The sequence below is a fragment of the Corapipo altera genome, unplaced genomic scaffold (assembly GCF_003945725.1).
Source record: "Corapipo altera isolate COAL_440 unplaced genomic scaffold, ASM394572v1 104, whole genome shotgun sequence".
Classification (NCBI taxonomy): Eukaryota; Metazoa; Chordata; class Aves; order Passeriformes; family Pipridae; genus Corapipo; species Corapipo altera.
Genome location: NW_020884920.1, coordinates 3,367,529 through 3,385,039, shown reverse-complemented (window position 1 = coordinate 3,385,039; position 17,511 = coordinate 3,367,529). Strand labels below are relative to the sequence as shown.

General features: G+C 38.9%; 1 protein-coding gene across 3 annotated transcripts in view; it reads right to left on the bottom strand.

The window, feature by feature from the left end:
- SDK1 (sidekick cell adhesion molecule 1) overlaps window positions 1–17,511 on the bottom strand; it is a 391,574-nt gene that overhangs the window by 373,518 nt on the left and 545 nt on the right. For all 3 annotated transcript variants that reach the window (XM_027656578.1, XM_027656580.1, XM_027656579.1), the window contains exon 2: window positions 16,043–17,413. In XM_027656578.1, coding sequence (XP_027512379.1) covers window positions 16,043–16,502 — 460 coding nt within the window. In that variant the 5' untranslated portion in view covers window positions 16,503–17,413. The remainder of the gene's footprint in view (window positions 1–16,042; window positions 17,414–17,511) is intronic.

Here is a 17,511-nt window from a genome sequence, read left to right as displayed (position 1 = left end):
GAGAAATAATCTCAATTAAGAAAATAATAAATAAGAAAATAATCTCAATTACTTCTAAATATCCTTTTATATATATATATATAAAACTACTTAAAATACAAACATATGTTTAACTGAGCTTTGCTCTTCTACTGACAAGCATTTATCTGCAGTTTTTCCACCAGACCAAACGAGCCCCAAAGAAATGCTGTCTGAAAAGGAACAAACACACAATTAACAAAACCTCCAAGACCTCTTCAAACAGCTGCCTGCTCATAACACAGCTGAACCCCCCAGACACTTCTCAAAAGTCTTCTAAGTATTCTGCCACTGAACACACTAATTTTCCCTGCCAATTGTACATTTTTCTTTAATAGTAACGAGGTTGATGTCAAAGAACTGAAAATTATATACCATATGTCACACCAGAAGCAGCTTATGAAGATTAGCATATTTATAAGACAAATAAAAATGCATTTTAAATAATGCAAATATGAAAAAAACCTTTTTATTTGTAAAAGCATTTTTTTCCCAAATCAACTTAAAAGATGCTTTTCTACTTCCCTTTTACGAGATCAAAGAAATTAAATTCCATCCTGTAGGAAAGATCTTAGAGAGACTAATATCTGATATCTTGCAAAATGCCAACAATCAATAATTTATCCTTTCCAACTGTAATTTTAGGCTCTAAACAATAATCCATTTTGTCCAAGATAAAACAGAGGAGTCAGTCTGTTTGAATGGCTCAACACATTCCAAGTTGAAAACCATGTAGGACAAGGCTGAACACAGAACTCTAAGTTTCTAACTAAAACCCAGTATTTTTGACATGAGCCTATTTTTGCACATTTCTATCTCAATTCATTTAGATGAACTTTTTAAACCAGCCCTTTTCAAACTTTTTAAAAGCCCATTCAAAAATCTGAAAAGTGATGGGAACTGAAGATGAACAATTAAAAGCAATGTGTTTTCAGCAGATGACCAATATGCAAATTAAAATGTTATTTAAAACAAAACTAGTGGAAAATTAGCAAGATATGCTTATTGTTATTATGGCCATTAACTCTCAAAGCAGCCATAAAGTCAGAATAATATTTGTCTACCTTCCAAAGACATGGTTCTCTACAGTTGAAGCACTACTAATATGTACTTCAATGTATTCCACATGAATTTTGTTATATTGCTTTTGTTGATAATATATAATTTATCTAACCTAATTTAATGTAATTTAACTTGTCAGAGAAAACTGTATGCTAGTTAAATACGTATTTTGCCTAGTAGGAACATCAATTTTTACACAACAACCATCACAAAAAATAGTTGCAATTCCCTGACAAAGTTTTCAGAAGGTGAAAACTGACTAAAAATAACTTTGGATCGATAATCAGAAGTACCAAAAAAACCATTGTGAAACTCCTTTGGACGACGAGGCCAATTTTCCCCATTACTGTGGCATTCATTTTAAAAGCCCACAGCTGCAAGTATCAGATTTTTCTATTATTACCACTGCCACATGAACCAGTCAATATGATCAAGTCTCTAGTAAACTCTGATCAGGCCACCTTCAAAGATTTGGTTCTTCTGTCTTCATTACTCTTTTCACTTCAACTGAGAGCAATCACACTTTATGATGCACCACTAATAATCTGTTATAGAATTAATCGGGTGGTTTCCAGGAAGTAAAGCAGCTACAAGACTATTTTTGTTGCACAGTTCTTTTAACGTACTATTCATAGCTAAGAAAGTACTTTTAATTTCCCTAATTAGCTGTTCAGTAATACAGGAATATGCTAATTAAAATCTATTTTTCTTCTCTTAAAATATGTCACACTATCAAATAGATACGAGAAGTGAATGAATGAATGACATTTGCAATTTCAATGCAATATTGACACTGTGCAAGTGCTTCACCAGCACTCGCTCCCATCACTTTGCCCTGAACGAGTTTGCAGAGTTTAACTGTTCAGAACTTAATAAATAATTTGGTAGATGATGCACGAAGAGAAAGAGGATCCAAGGTGGCCAAACAGTGAACGAGACACTGAAGAAGATAAATCACAGAATCACAGGATGTGCTGAGTTGGAAGGGACCTACAAGGGTCATCCAGTCCAACCCTCAGCCCTGCCCAGGCCCATCCCCAAGAGTCACACCCTGTGCCCCAGAGTATCATCCAAACACTCCTGGAGCTCTGTCAGCCTTGGTGCTGTGCCCACTGCCCTGGGGGACCTGTTCCAGTACCCAAATACCCTCTGGGGGAAGAACCTTTTTCTAACACCTAACCCCAAAATGACAAAGGATTCCTCTGGCATTCTAATCACAGCAACCAAGTTAAATTCTTGTACCTATCTCCAGAGTTACACACTGGAAGTGTTACAAAGAGGGGACCCAGCCTATGGTACGTGACCAGCAGGTGCCCTTTTAAAATAAAGCTTTGGGATGTGCCGTTCTTAAGTATCACAACAGCAAACCTTGTTTGATGTGCAGAAACTTGTGGCTTCCATGCAATCCCAAAGGTTCATTTAGATAAACAGGCTGGCCTGTCTGGCACTGGAGGTGCTGCAGGGTGACAGGGACAACTGCAAGGGCCTCGGGATTCCAGCAGAGCTCTGCCCCTCTGAGCCCCAGAGACCTGCTCTGAGAAAACCTCTGCCAGAGCCCTCGGCTTTCAGCTGCTTTGCCTTTTGAACTTTTTTTTTTCCCTGTACCTCACAGCTGTGAGATTTGTATTGTGTTCTCTGCCCAGATGGACAGTATCAGGAATTTAGAGATAAGAACTCAGATCCTTCATCTTGCAGTGTGGGAAAAGCCATTTCTGCTTTCTCTCTGTTTTCTCCCACACAGGACGTCCGTTCTGCTCACCAAAGTCCCTGCACCGGCTACAAAAGAAATAAAAAACCAACCCAACACCACCAGAAAAAAACAACTAAAGGCAGGGAATAAAAAAAAAAAGGAGCAGGAGTAAGGGAAAGCTCTGGGAATATGGGATGCTGGTTTTTATAGGAAGGGGTTTCTACAGAAAGAAAGAAGATACATAAGGAAATAAAGTATCTTGAATTCTATTAGTGATTTTTAAAATCATGGCAACTAGAGGAAATCCTTTTAATTTACTTATTTGCATTTTTTTGGAATCACCTAAAAGGTGTATAACTCTAAATAACTATGTTATTAAGAACACATATCCTTCTTTCCTTTGGATCTAGTTAAAGGAAAGGCCAGAGCTTAGAACAAATACAACAACCTTTTTAAAATTTGGGGATCTACATATCTGCAACAGCCAAGTACAGTAAAATGCAACCCACAATTCAGTGTTGCTGTTTCTGTCTAGAATACCTTCATAAGCAACTAGCAAGACTTAAAAGTTGGAAAAAATATCACACATACTTCAGTAGAAGACTGAAGGTTATGGTTTTCTTTTATTAAGTTGGGGAGCCATAACATTGCTCTGTGCAACTTGGTAAGCAATATTTGTCAAAATGCACATTTGTTTTGCTTACTATGTACATGAAGATACAGTCTCATGTCTTGTCTTCTGCTTCAAACAAAATTTCTGTTTAAAAAAACTTTTACGGTTTTGATCTTTCCACCAACCTGATTCTGTTTATTTTCTTAAACCTCTTACGTGGAGTCAAGACATGACATAAAAAAAACCCTAACAGCCTCAAAAAAATCAACAAAAAAAGCAACCCACAAAACTAAAAACCAAAACATGGGACTCCTTGGCTTTATTAAGAACTGCTATGAAAGCTATATATCCCAAAAGCCAAGTATTTCATCATAAAATCCTTATATTTCAACTGACTTTTTACCTGGAAAGTGTATTACTTCCATTACCAATCTGAGTGAGGGGACAGACAAATTTTTCAGTTCCTGAAACCTGCTGCAGAACATCCTTTTTCACACACAAAATTCCTCACATTTACTCAGGTTCAAAAAAAAAAAAAAATAGATCAGAGTGACAGAAAGAACAGGAGAGCAGCTTGCACACTGACATTGAAGAAATTCATTGGAATGACTCCGTATAACTTCAGCAGCATTTATTAACAAAACCTACTACACATGTTAATTCTTCTACCAAAAAAGTTTTAAGACCATCCCAACACAAGCTTTTAAAGCTTTTAAATGTCTAAAGGAAAACTATTAAGCATCTTGTAACAGCAATACAAATGCTGAAAGCTTACCCTTCAGAGCTGTTTAAAGTGCAAATCACCACGTCAGAGAATGTTTCTAACATATAAACTTTACAGAATATAGGCTAAAAATAAAATCACCTGGGTTTATACATCATGTTATTATATTAGTATAATTACCTCAGTTATCATATTTAACCAAGTCATACAAATCTTAACCTCCCTTTTTATTATATTAGTTTAAAAGGTCAATTTAGGGTTCACTGTAATTAAGTCAATAACTTTTTCAAGTTATTTTTATAAAGCCTTTCTGTGATACGTGAATATGTAATGATGCACTTGATTTTTTTTCCCCACAAATTTAAAAGAACACTTAAAAAGTGACCAATAGTTATGACAGACCATCCTTTACCAAGAACTCAAAGGGAAAAGGCTTCAAAGAGCTTGAAACCTGTTGCCTTCAGCTGTTTCTTCAAAGATGGTTCATCTGAAAGCGCAGAATTCTTTGTTTCTGACAGAACTGCTTCACACACGGTGATATGAAAAAGCACCACTAAGTAATTGAAAAACCACAAGTGTTCTGCCTCTAACATGATTACATTTCACAATGCAGATTTATGAGATTTAAGATCTCCATTTAAGATCATGCCACTTCATGCAGTTTCTCTCAGTCAATCTACAAGGTACCAAATGAAAATGCGTTTAGAGCTGCAGTCATGGGCTGGTTTGGGCTGGGGAAGAGTCAGTTTTCTTCACAGTAGCTGGGATGGGACTGTGTTTAAGATTTGTGCTGAAAAAAAAGGAAGTGATGGTAATATAGAGATGATTTTGTTGTTGCTGAGCAGCACTTGCACTCAGTAAAGGCCTTCTGTGCTTCTCACACTGCCCTGCCAGCGAGCGGGCTGGGGGTGCACAAGGAGTTGGGATGGGACACTGCCAGGACAGCTGATCCAACTGACCCCAGGGATATTCCAGACCATATGGGGTCATGCTTAGCATATAAAGCTGGGGAAGAAGAAGGAAGGGAAGAACATGTGATGGCATTTGCCTTCCCAAGTCCCTGTTCAGTGTGAGGGAGCCCTGCAGAGCTGGGGATGGCCAAGCACCTGCCTGGCAGGGCACGAGGGGAATGAAAGCCTTGTGTTGCCTTGTTTGCACACACAGCTTCTGCTTTACCTGGGAAACTGTCTTTAGCTCAACCCACGAGTTTTCTCACTTTCACTCCTCCAATTCTCTCCCTCATCCCACCAATGGGGGAGGAGAGTGCTTAGTTGCCAGTTGGGCTTAAACCATAACAAGTCATAAATACATACAAGTCATAAATACAAATTACACTCAGAAATCTGAAATTCAGTTATATATGCATTTAAATCACAAAAACATTCCGCCTACAAAAATCAGAACGGTAAAAGAACTTCTGACCAGCACCAGAAATAGGACTTCAGAAGCCTTGAACACACTGAAGACTTCAAAAATCCCCAATGTATCAATCACTACAGACAGTTCTTCATATGTACAGTACATTCTACTTGCCAAATTACTACATGAGCTCTGAATATTTGTGTCTTTGCCTTGATGCAGCACCGAAACAAGCAGGCAAACACACAGCTTTTTCAGCATGTAGCCATTTCTCCAGAATTTCAAGACAGCTGAGGCTGCTGGATGCCTGGAAAAGTGACTGAGAGCTGCAAACACGTACAAAGTCGACATTTGCCTTTCACTCAGAATGTTAAGATTTGACTGAATTATGAGAAATCCATATCTGGCAACTCTAGTACTGGTGTTGGGAGCTTTTCAGTCAAGGCAGTCATGTCCTCAGAACAGCACTAGCTCTGGTCTTGTACTAAATCACACAATGGCAAGTATTTTCTGTCTTTCCTGGGTTATATATATGTGTCTCCACTGTCTTTGTCACTTGCTAAAAGCTCCAAGAGAACTCTTCTGGTAAACATACAGATATGGTTGTTAATGAGTTGAGTGACAACGAGGTGCACTGCACGTGCCCAAGACCAACACTCACTAATTGGTTATAAAAAATGTGCAATATGCCATAATTCACCAAAGCACTAATGCCTAATCACTTCATGCTGCAATGAATTCCAAGTAAACATGAGTAATTATGCCATTAATTTTAATAAAGTGACAGCTAACACTTACCCCATTCTAGTGAACATTTGCACAAAAGTTGGTTTATCAGTATTTATAAAGTCCAGCAGCTCTACAGAAAGACATTTAGAACATTAAGAATCTTTTTTAAGATTTGTTCTTACATGTAAGAACATTTGTTCATGTTAAGTGTGGCAAATCTAAAGTTACTCAGCCCTTCATTTTTTACATACAACATAAAAGCTTTGATCTCATTTGTCAATGATATGGATGAAAAGGATCCATCTCTGCCCGTGGGATCAGGATGGTCCAACTGCAGAGCCATCCTGTCTTTTCTAACTGCCTGCTCCACTCTATAGTGGGTCTAAAACATATATTTGGGTAACACAAGACACAGCCACATCCAGTGTACAAAAGCTGAAAATTATACTCACAAGAAACCTGAGTGGGATTGACAAGGCATCATTTTAATTATGTTGCATTTACATAGTGAATGTAACATTGAATTACCAGCACTTAAAACTTTTGAGTTTGACATGAGTGCCATTAACTCAGAATTCTCAACTGAAGAGTCAGAAAAATATGCATAAATATTTGACCCATTAAATGCTAATAATAAATCACATATAATTAATTAAATCTGAGTAAGATTGCTATCAACACTAGCACCGAGGAACTTGAAATAAATATGTTAGGTACTACATAAACGACTTCAAGAGAAGTTTTCAAAACACTGATCTTGCTTTCTTATTCATTGCTGCTTCAGACTTGTGGATAAATGGGAGATTCATCCTGAGAGTAACTTGAAATTTTTCTGTTGATGATTTCATTAAACAATAGCATCACTGGCCTATTTTGTAATTGAATTAAGGTAGAGTCAATTGACCTATTCTCCCATTTCCATGAACAAGAGCACCTAAAAGTGAAATTTTAGCCTTGTTCTGTGGATTAGGAGCACTAGCATGATTAGGCTCTGTGAACAGGAAACACCTTCTCTCAGAATACAAATTTCATTAAGTTACTATATAAAATATGTATTCTTTTCAAGAGGATAAAAAATCCCCACTGACCTCTCAATAGTCCTTAAAACCTAAGAATCTTGAATACTAGTTCCAAGAGAGAAGATAACACAGAACTTTAAAACAGAAGTGTAAGATGAAAGGAAAACAATACTATTTCTAGTTAAAATATGATATTTTATAAAATTATGGTTGCACATGCCAATGTAGGAAATTAATTTAAGAATACTCCAAATATTTTTCTTTAAGACACATCCAAAGTTGCTCATAAGTAGCTAACGGTTTGTAACAAAAGAAATTCTAAAGAGAAATGGGAAATTAGTTGATAAATTTACCTTAAAATCTGGCATTTGAAGTGCCACATACTCAAACGGTTTTTAAAAATATTCTCAGGTACTCCATTTTCAAAACCAAAAATAACTTCTTCATGGCAATAAAAACAGCAAAAGGTGGAACACAGGAGTTATTATTCTTGATCTCTTGCCTCAGTCTTATCTAACATTTAAAAACAAAATGCTGGGATAATCTACCATTAAACAATCTTCCTGCTCATCTGTTCTGAACAAGGCCCCCAGCACAACACGAGCCCTGCTTAACACAATGCAAGTGTCCTAGAAAAGCTGCTCCGTGTTCAGTCAGAGGATAAGGATGGAATCTGTTCCACATTTCCCATGAAGAATCAGAGGTTTTAAGCCGTTTCCTCACCCTTTCACCAAGAGTAGGCATTGCTTGCACTACAACAGCAAGTGGGAGCCCTGACCACAGAGAAGACACACGTTGTGGGAGAGGCTCTGTCACCCTGGGACAACAGAATAAGGCAAATGGGGGACAATAGTGAGACACACAGATGGACACCCCCAGCAACAATGGGCCAGTCTTCACCATGGACAACACTACTGCCAGGGCATTATCAGCTAAGCTACTGTAGAAGTTCTTCTGTGCATCATAGGGTAAAACAGAAGTGCCAAAGAGTTTCTCCTAAATGACAGGAAGAAAGCCCAAGGGTGCTGGTTTGCAACATTCCATTAGCACGATACATCAGAATCTAAGTTTATTCAACCTCTTGATCCTGAAGGAAAGAGTCACAAACAATCTGCAAGAAAAGTCTGTTGTGCCTCTGTGCCCACAGATTCAACAAGACTTAAAATGACACTTCTCAGTACACACATTTAGAAACACTGATGGAGAATTCCCCTTCCCTCCTCCCACCACCTCAGTACTACAGCACTGTTCACTTGCCGTGTGTTCCATGTTATGATAAATGTGTTATCTTTGAACTGCAAGTATGGCACAGCACTGTATATTTCTTTTCCAGTCATCACACACCATTCAGTTATTTCAGAAGTATTTAGTCATGACTGGCCTTTGCACTTCTTGACAGGTAAGAAATAAGAAACAAGGGAGGTTCATTCCTCAACGTGCAAGGAAGGCAGCAATGATGGTGTTAGTACTGAGTCTGTATTTAACATAAATATTGGGTGAGAAAGCAGTACCAGTTTGACAAAATGCATTTTTCTTAAGTGTTTAAACATTTGAAATATTTGCACTAAAGTTCCATTGTTTTCTTAGCACCTTCCCTTAAAAGGCAACATTGCTAAAGAGCAGATTTCCTATGAACTCAATGCCAAAACCACATATCAAAGTTACAACATTCTGGGCTAATAAATATACAGAGTCTGACAAATATGAATCTGAGGATGAAAGCAACGTCTACCAGATCTTCTGATTCTTTGTGTAATAATGAGTAACAAACTTCAATTTCAGTCTGGAATCAATGTAGGACCATTTTGGCAACACATACTGGGGCTATGTATCATTATTCTCTACTTTCTGGTCTGAGTGGGCTGTACTGAACAAATTATTTTTTAGATAACATGTTAGACCTAGGAGTTTATTAGAAAAATATATGGCTTATAGCTTAAAAGACCATAAAGTGGTTTAAAGAGACTTAAGGGACAATGATTTATCTCCCAGAATCAACTTTCTCTTCAGGCTGCCGCAACAGAGCATGGAAATGTGAAAAACAGGATTAAGGAATCGAGTTATCTGCATAAAAACAACAAATGCTTTATTGTTTATCAAAAATGACACTTTAAAAGTTATCTGGATGGTGTGACATAAGATTGTACAATCCACTTCCACATTTTGTACAAAGTAGTGTAAAAGACTTCCTTTAGTCAGAGCTGTTGGAGCTCACACCACCCTTTTTAGATACAAACATTAAGAAGTAATACCAGAGAAATTTGCAACTTCAGTTACAGAGTTCTTTTTTTTTTTTTTTTTTTTTTTAAGAAAAAAATATCATTCCTATTATCAGCTACAGAACTGAGGGAACATGGGATTAAGGGGAATATTCACATTGCTCAACTTTAGCACTTACCTTACATGCTCAGGTCAGGAAGACTCCACCTGACAGAGGGAGAAACTCACTGAAAGGTTCTTCCAGAGGAAAAAAAAAAAAAAGTTAAGTCTTCTAAACCACCTCCCTAACCTATTTTCTACCCAGGAACAGCGGCCTCCACATATTTGTAAGAAGTCAGGCAGTGCACATTCCCTTGTGTTTTGTTGGAGTCGGAAAATTCTCCAGCAATCTGAACTGATCTGAGATGGTTGGCAGGGTCATGCCCCCAGCCATGACTCCCATCACCTCTTTTCCATTGTCCCTGATGCTGCTGTGACCCCAGGCTGAGCCAGTTCAGGGAGCTCAACAGCTGAAAATTAACTTTAAAAACACTTCCCTTAAAAAGCTTAGATCTACACTTCTAATATTAGTGAGAGCACTGTTTATATTACACTTCGGGGACATTCCACAGATAAAACATATGATTAGCAACAGACTAGTATATATTCTGGTAACAGCTTTGTTATTTCTCATAGAAAGGACAGAACAAAAAATAGCTCTTAGTAAACCTAAAATACTATATACTCAAGATACCATATACAAATGCCATGTATGTCTAGAAGTTAAGAATCTGTATAATGAGGAGATCCTACAAAACCACTCATATATGTTTAAAGGTAATTAAGTTATTCTGCACATTAAAATAAAAGGTTTTCCACTTCTCAGCCATGTCACCCCTTGAAATCAGACCTGCAAGTGCTACATGAACTAGTTCCTACAGCATCTCTTGGAATCTCCAGGGCTGTGAGGTTTCATGTCTGTAAAGGAGTTGGAAAGTTTTACTTAACTGTGTGGGCAGATGTAACTCCAGAAAGCCCAACTTCTTTGGGAACAGACCTTTCATGGAGTGATATTTCTGTTCTGCATGAGCTGAATGGATGGTGAAGGGTTGTCTTTGAGGCACGTGGAGCGAAGAGTCTTTATTCACTAGAAAATACTCACTTGATAGTCAGAAATAGAAACCAAATCTCACCAATTACTTGCTTTCCAGCTGTAATAACTGTAAGTAGACTAATCCAATGCCACGCTATAGCTGCTAACAGTTCTTCCTTTAGTTCACACAAAAGTCTTCTTGTGCTGAATTTAAAAGATTTGAAGCAAATGAAAGATGGAGCCAAGCACTGACAAGAAAACAAACTACTGAAAAACTAATCAGTGAGCAGTATTCAGTCTCTAGTTCTGACATAGACAGTAAAATAGTAGGTATCAATTTAAACTTGATCATAGTGCACATGCATAAAGAATGTACATTAAAGATGCAAAACTTACCTTAGTTCTGGCATTTTATAATCTCTGCACACATCTTATAAAAATTATCCTACTTATAAAACTTCAAGACAACACAATTTTGAAGATACCAACAAATCATCAATTTGTTCCTTAAAAACTGTTTAAATACATATTACGTATGTACATATGCAGAGGGAGGAAGAAAGGTCTATTTCTGTAATGAACTCAGCATGAACAAGATTTTGCTCCATGAGGAGTCTAATTGCCTCTAGTCAGCCCACAGATTCATTACAGCAAAAAGGTCCCAGTGAACCAAATAACTAGTCCATTCAGAATGTGATGTTCAGGTAAAGCTGTAGAGAAAGTTCATAAATGCACGAAAACAAAAAAATGTTCCAGACTTGTACATCTGTGGTGGAACAGTAAGACAATAAAAAAGTTATCTCTGAGTCATACAAAAGCCCAAGCCCTCCACTTAACAGCTTCCTAATAATCCACTTTAAGATTGTTTATTAATCTTTCTATGGTTTGTTTAATCAATCATTAAAATATTAGACAATATTTGCCTCTGTTATCCAAAATACATGACTGTGCAGAGAGATGACAGAACCTTCCAGAACAACCTTTCAAGGACTGTGAGCCGTGGACACAGATTTGCCTTCTGTTCCTCTTAAGTGATGTGAAAGCCACACAGCACAACTGCCACAGCCTCTCTCTCCAAACCCAGGTTGTTCCCAGCCTAAGGACCTCCTGGTAAAGCACGGAAGCAGTGTTGATAACCATCTCCCATTTACAGCCTCCCTTCAGCTCTAACAGCACCTTTACACTGCACCCTCGAGAAACCCTCTCAAACACTGCACTTAAAATGTTCACAGATAAATACTCACATCTCTTTGAACTTGCTTTGAGAAGTCTTGAGAATACGTACTTTTACAGCAAAACATAAACATATCAAGCAAACCAAGAGTTACCACACTAGAGACACTGAGAAGTCACAGGATCCGGCCACAGAAAAACTCCAGCTCTCTCCACCCTGTTGCTATTTAGACTTGTCTTGTCTCTGCTCTCCCAAATCAATTTGATAATTATTATAATTATATACACAAGAAAAATCGCCTGCTCAAAAACTAACACAAAACGCTCGTCTAAAGAAAGGAAACACAAGAGGTGAATCCAATACAAAATAATAAGTTTTCATTAAACAGTAACAGAAGCCTCTGGAATTAGAAATGCTTCATTCTACATTTAGTTCAGAATACTTTTTACTTCCTAATAAGTATTGCCCTCACATTTCACCATCTCTCCATCTCTTCCAACAACCATATACTGTGTGCAAGTTCTTTATCATCTCTGCACCTAATGCAGTTTGAAATTTGCTTGAAAATGCTTCTTATGCTCAGTATAATTACAATACACCAGATCAAATATTTGAATTTAAAAAGTTGGGCCCCAGAAACATTTTCATCTATTTACCATGACATGGCTTCTGTCAAAGCCATTGGTATCGATACCACCTTAAATGTATATTCAGGTATGTGTAGAATTCTGAATTACAGATTTGATTAAGCAGCATAAAAAGATTACAATTCCATTGCTGTTATGCTAAGATAAATCAGACAAGCTTCTCTTTCTTAATATTTAAAGATACCAGGCTCCAGCTGGAGAAGCTTAAAGCTTTGCACTGCTTTTATCTATTTTAAAATCTTTCTGAACAACAGCCATCAATCCAGAGAAATATATTTTCTAAGTATTCTTTCATTCCTCAACAAAAGACAGGCATTGGGAAGGTACTTAAATCCATTAAGATGCATGTAGAGCAGCCTCTAGCAACTTCCAACCTATTTAAATAAGCAGACTTTTTCTATTTCCATACAAATATTCCAGTAGTTTAGTAAACATTTTGTAGCTCAGTAGGCATCAGTGTTTGTTAATCTCATACATAAAGCATAAATTCCAACCCTGTGAGGGCTCTGTGTGCTCACAGGACTCTGCCCAGGCATGCAGACCCCGGGCCAGACGTCTCTGTGGGATGAGGATGTTCCTCCAAGTACAGGAGTCAGTTACTGTGTCCAAATGATTCACTTGTACCATCACCTCGCAAATCCTAATTTGATAATTACGGTGATTACCCATTAGCACCTCAGCATTTTTTGATGACACACAATGACTTGAGGCTAACTAGCATCTCGAGCTCAAATTTAACAAAAACGCCGTGAAAAGAGGGCCGATGGCAGAGGCCAGGAGGCACAAAGAGCTGAGTAAACAAAGAGATGTGCAACAGTTTTGGGACTCTTACAGGTTCATTCTCCTGAGAAGCCCCTGCTCAGAGATGGGGCAGGGCAGTGAGTGGGGTGGGACACACCCTCAGTCTGAGGGGCCATTCCCAGCTGTGCACATGGAACAGGCCACAACCTTTGTCATCTCCACATCTCTTCCACCCAGGAAGTCACTCCCACAGTGAGAAGGTCTGCACTAACAATCCCAAGGTTTGAAGAGAATCCTTTATTACTCACGACAACAAACCACTGTACGTTTCATGCTAATTAAATTCGCTTTGGAAAGGAAAAAGAAATCAAATAAATTTTTATATTGATTTACGTAACACGACTACAGAAGACAGAAAAGCTGAAGAGCTAAGTACAAAATGAATTTACAAGTGGTTTTATTTACAGTTCACCTCTAGATCAGCTTTCACTTGCATGGTCACTGAAGTTTGGAGAATACTCAACCAACCTGTTGCAGTTGAAACTCTTTTCTTCCATTCACCTTACAGGAGAAGACACTTAATCTCAACCAATTTATCTAATCTGCTTTATATGAACTGAGAACCTGCATTTCAGTACGCCTGAAATATTTCTTACTCCTTTAATGCTGAAATAGTTATTTTAGAAACATTAGCTGGTTATAGCACAGTAATATGATTCATTCAAAATAGCCATGGCCCATATATTTAAAATGTTCACTTTTTTATCATATAAAAAGATTGAAGTCATGTAATTCTCTCATGCATATGACCACATCATTCCATTAGAAACTTCTGTGGCTGTAGCAAAATTTCCATTTTCATGAAGGACTTTTATAAAAACTGTCATCTTCTCTCTAAAGTAAATTTTTGCATAAAAATGATGAATGTCTTAGAATCCATTAGCATTCAGACTGCTAAAAGAACCGTAAGTTATAAATTAAAACAAATTTTGTGAAACCAGAAAGAAGCCCTCTGCATCAAGACCTCCATGGTGGTTTATACATGAAAGAATTCTTAAGAGGATTAACTACAATTTGTATATTCTGCATTATATAAAAATTAAAATAGTTTTATTTTGCATTGTTCATAAATTGTCTTCTAAACTCCATACTTTTGCATTGTCTTCTAAACTCCATACTTTTATCTGCACCAATATTTCTCAGAAATAATGTATCTTATTCTGTTCACTTTCCCTCCCCCTCTTAAATATTGATGGCTAAAACTAACTTGGTGTTAGGACTTTTCTTTAGGATAGTTTGTAAACACCTCATCCCTCCCTGAGATACACAGTACCTGAAACTGATAGTACTGCAAATGCTGAGTAATCTGGAAGACGCTATTGAAAAATTATTCTATACTATGTGCTAAACAAAAGTTTCAGTTCATTTTTAATTCAGTTAGATGACCGGTTTACTACTAAACCATAGAAAACTGTTTTTATATGGCATCTGATTTCTGAATCACTGGCACTTAAAACTATCTTTTATTATATTTTTTTTCATTTTTAATGTAAATAGCAAGAATCATCAGCATTTACCTTCAGAAATGAAGCATCATATTGGCATCTATCAACAACAACTACCAAAAGAAAAACACAAAAAGTGACGTGAATCTAAAATTGCAGAGATAATTATGTCAGGTATGGCTTGTTTCGGGATAACAATACTCTGTTAGGGCTTGCAGGCCTCGGCAGAGGTAATTTGGGAATAGCAATGACAGCATAAACAAAGCACTGAGAAAGGTTTATGAGGGTGGAGTCCATATAAAACACTGGATTAAACCTCTTCTGTATCCTGCGGCTCCAAACTTTTGGAGGATGCAGCAGCAAACCCTGAGCACACAAACTACAGCAGACTTGGCTTCCAACCCCTCTTCCTCAAAACACGAGCCCCATCCAGTTATTAAAACTGAATGCACCGTTGTTCCCTAGGAAATACTTGAAAACAAAGAACTAAAACACAAAGCCCATTCCCCTTCATGGAGTATTAACTTCCGCTTTTAATAACCAGCTCCCGGTCCCGCACGACACAGCCCTGCATTGTCCAGCACACACCACTTCAGCCAGACAATGCTCCCAGCAATAAAACTCAGCCCCAGCAAAGAAAGTGAAAGCTGCGTTTGTTCAGCGTGTTATTTGGCGCAGCCAACTGTAATGCTTCTGCCTGCCATTTATTGTTTACTCTCTCAAAGGATTATTAAGAATTAGGCTACATTTGGCGATTTTTTTTCGAGAGGGGAATTTACATGCAAAGTGACTGACACTTGATATTTAGAGTCTATTGGTCGACTCTGACCCTTCGTTTACAAGTGACTCATTTGACTGCAAGGATCTCTGATGTGGAAATGCTCAGATACGAATCAATTGCAGTTTTTGTCTCGGGTAAATGTTACTTGGCAATCCAAAAGAAATGAACAGTGCCGAGACCGAGGTTCACATAGAATAGTGTTCATATGTTTAAAGAATTCCTTTTACATGCCCGATTTAGTTCTAGTCGGAGGATTTATGACTCCCCTTCTCCTAATAACTTATCTCGGTGCACAGCGTTTCAAACACACACACACACACACACAGACACGACCAGCAGTTAACTCTTTTGCTGCCTGCAAGAACAGTACGGATGTATTCAAGCAAATAATAAAAGCAGGTTTGGTGCCGATGGGGCTTTTGATTCTCTGTGGGAGGTTGGGATAGGGGAAGGATAGGACGAGAAAGGGAGAGAAACATGTAGGTACAGTTTGCAAATCCCTGTTCCATAAAGAAACGATTGTGTTTAAGAAAAGACCATTCCTACATGAAATCAGCTCAATGAGAATTCTGCAGTTTACCTCTGATAAGGATAAAAGTCAAAGGGTTTCTCTGTACCCCAGCGAGATTCCCTTCCTCTTAAAAGGCAGATGCAGCATTTCTATAAACAAAAATGTCTCTAGCCCTACCTTGTGCCAGTGCTTGCAACATGTGGAGCTGAAGCAACAGAAACGCCCACCATCCCCGACAGAAGATGAAACAGAAGTTTAACTTTATCATCATTCCGCCTCGCCTGCTATTCCTTCGGGCAATAATTTCGCGATCCACCTTTCTTTCAACCGCTATTGCCTCACTGATCCCCATCGGATCCGACTGGCCGCCACTCCTGACAGCGCTTTGGTCATTGCTCATTCCGCACCGCCGGGCCGGGCTCCCCGGGGGGGGTCGGGAGCCTCTGCCCCGCAGTCTGGGGGGAAGCGAAGCCCCCGCTTCCCAGGAACGGCGGGCTCTTTGATTTGTGCTCACTGTGCCTGCAAGCCGAGAGCTGCACTCCGTGTGCCTCCCGCTATGACAGTCGCCACCTAAGTCAATGTTTCTTGTGGAGGTATTGATTGCACCAAAACAACCAGTCAGAAATGTGAAACACATGTTCCTCTGCACTGTCACATCCGATGCCTTCAGCAGAGAGGGAGTAAGTTTATAGGCGTCAGTATTTCACTAAATCCGGATCCTTCAGCACATCGCAAACAGGAACAGGGAAAGACTGATCCATCGTAGCCACCAGGAGACAATCCATCGAGAACCTTTCATACCGCAACGCTGATGGAAACTGTAACCCCCGTGATTTTTACGAAGCGTGGTGAGTTTTCCAGCATGTGTCCCATTCTCCTGTAAAAACCCTCCAATGGAAGTGCTAAATTCTCGCAGAAGGGGGAAAAAAAAAAAAGCGTCAAGGAAAAAAAAAAAACTAATTGAAAGTATCTCGTTATTCCTTGCGCTGAGGATTTATTTCAGACAATTTCAAGATTAGCCATGCAGACAGAGTAGTCTCCAGATATCCCCGCAAAGCTCTGCATAGTTTATATTAATCCGATTTTCCTTGGGATACAAATCTCTACCGTCAACAAAAGGGTTTGAAGGGTCCTCGAGCAGGTAAATTGAGCAGCTCTGGCTGTGATTCCAGCTCGCCGTGCAGTCAGTCAGCCACAGGCCACTGCCGGTGTCACTTGAACTCTCACGTTCAGCCGGAGGTAGGGAAAACCTCAGTTGATCCCGTCTCCCTTCTCGGAGGCTGGTGCCGCTCTCTTCCTCGCAGGGAGACCACGACAAAAATCACCTCTTAACGTGGAAAAGCACTTTTTTTTTTTTTCAGGCCGCCCGTGGACGCAGCAAGGAAACAAACGCTCAGCTGGACAGTGTCCGGGGCGGGGGGGGAGCGAAAATCTCCCGAAACAAACAGCAACAAGGTGAAATCCTTCCCGGCTCCGCTGAGCCCTCCGTGCTGATGCAGCCCAGGGATCCTGGTGGTTCTTCCTCCGAGCGTCTCTCGCTCACAGGCGCTGTAAACACAAGGGGGAAAGCGCGATCACAACAGCGGCAGCGGCGGCAATAAAACCCCACCAAAAAAAAAAAAAAAAAAAAAAAAAAAAAAAAAAAA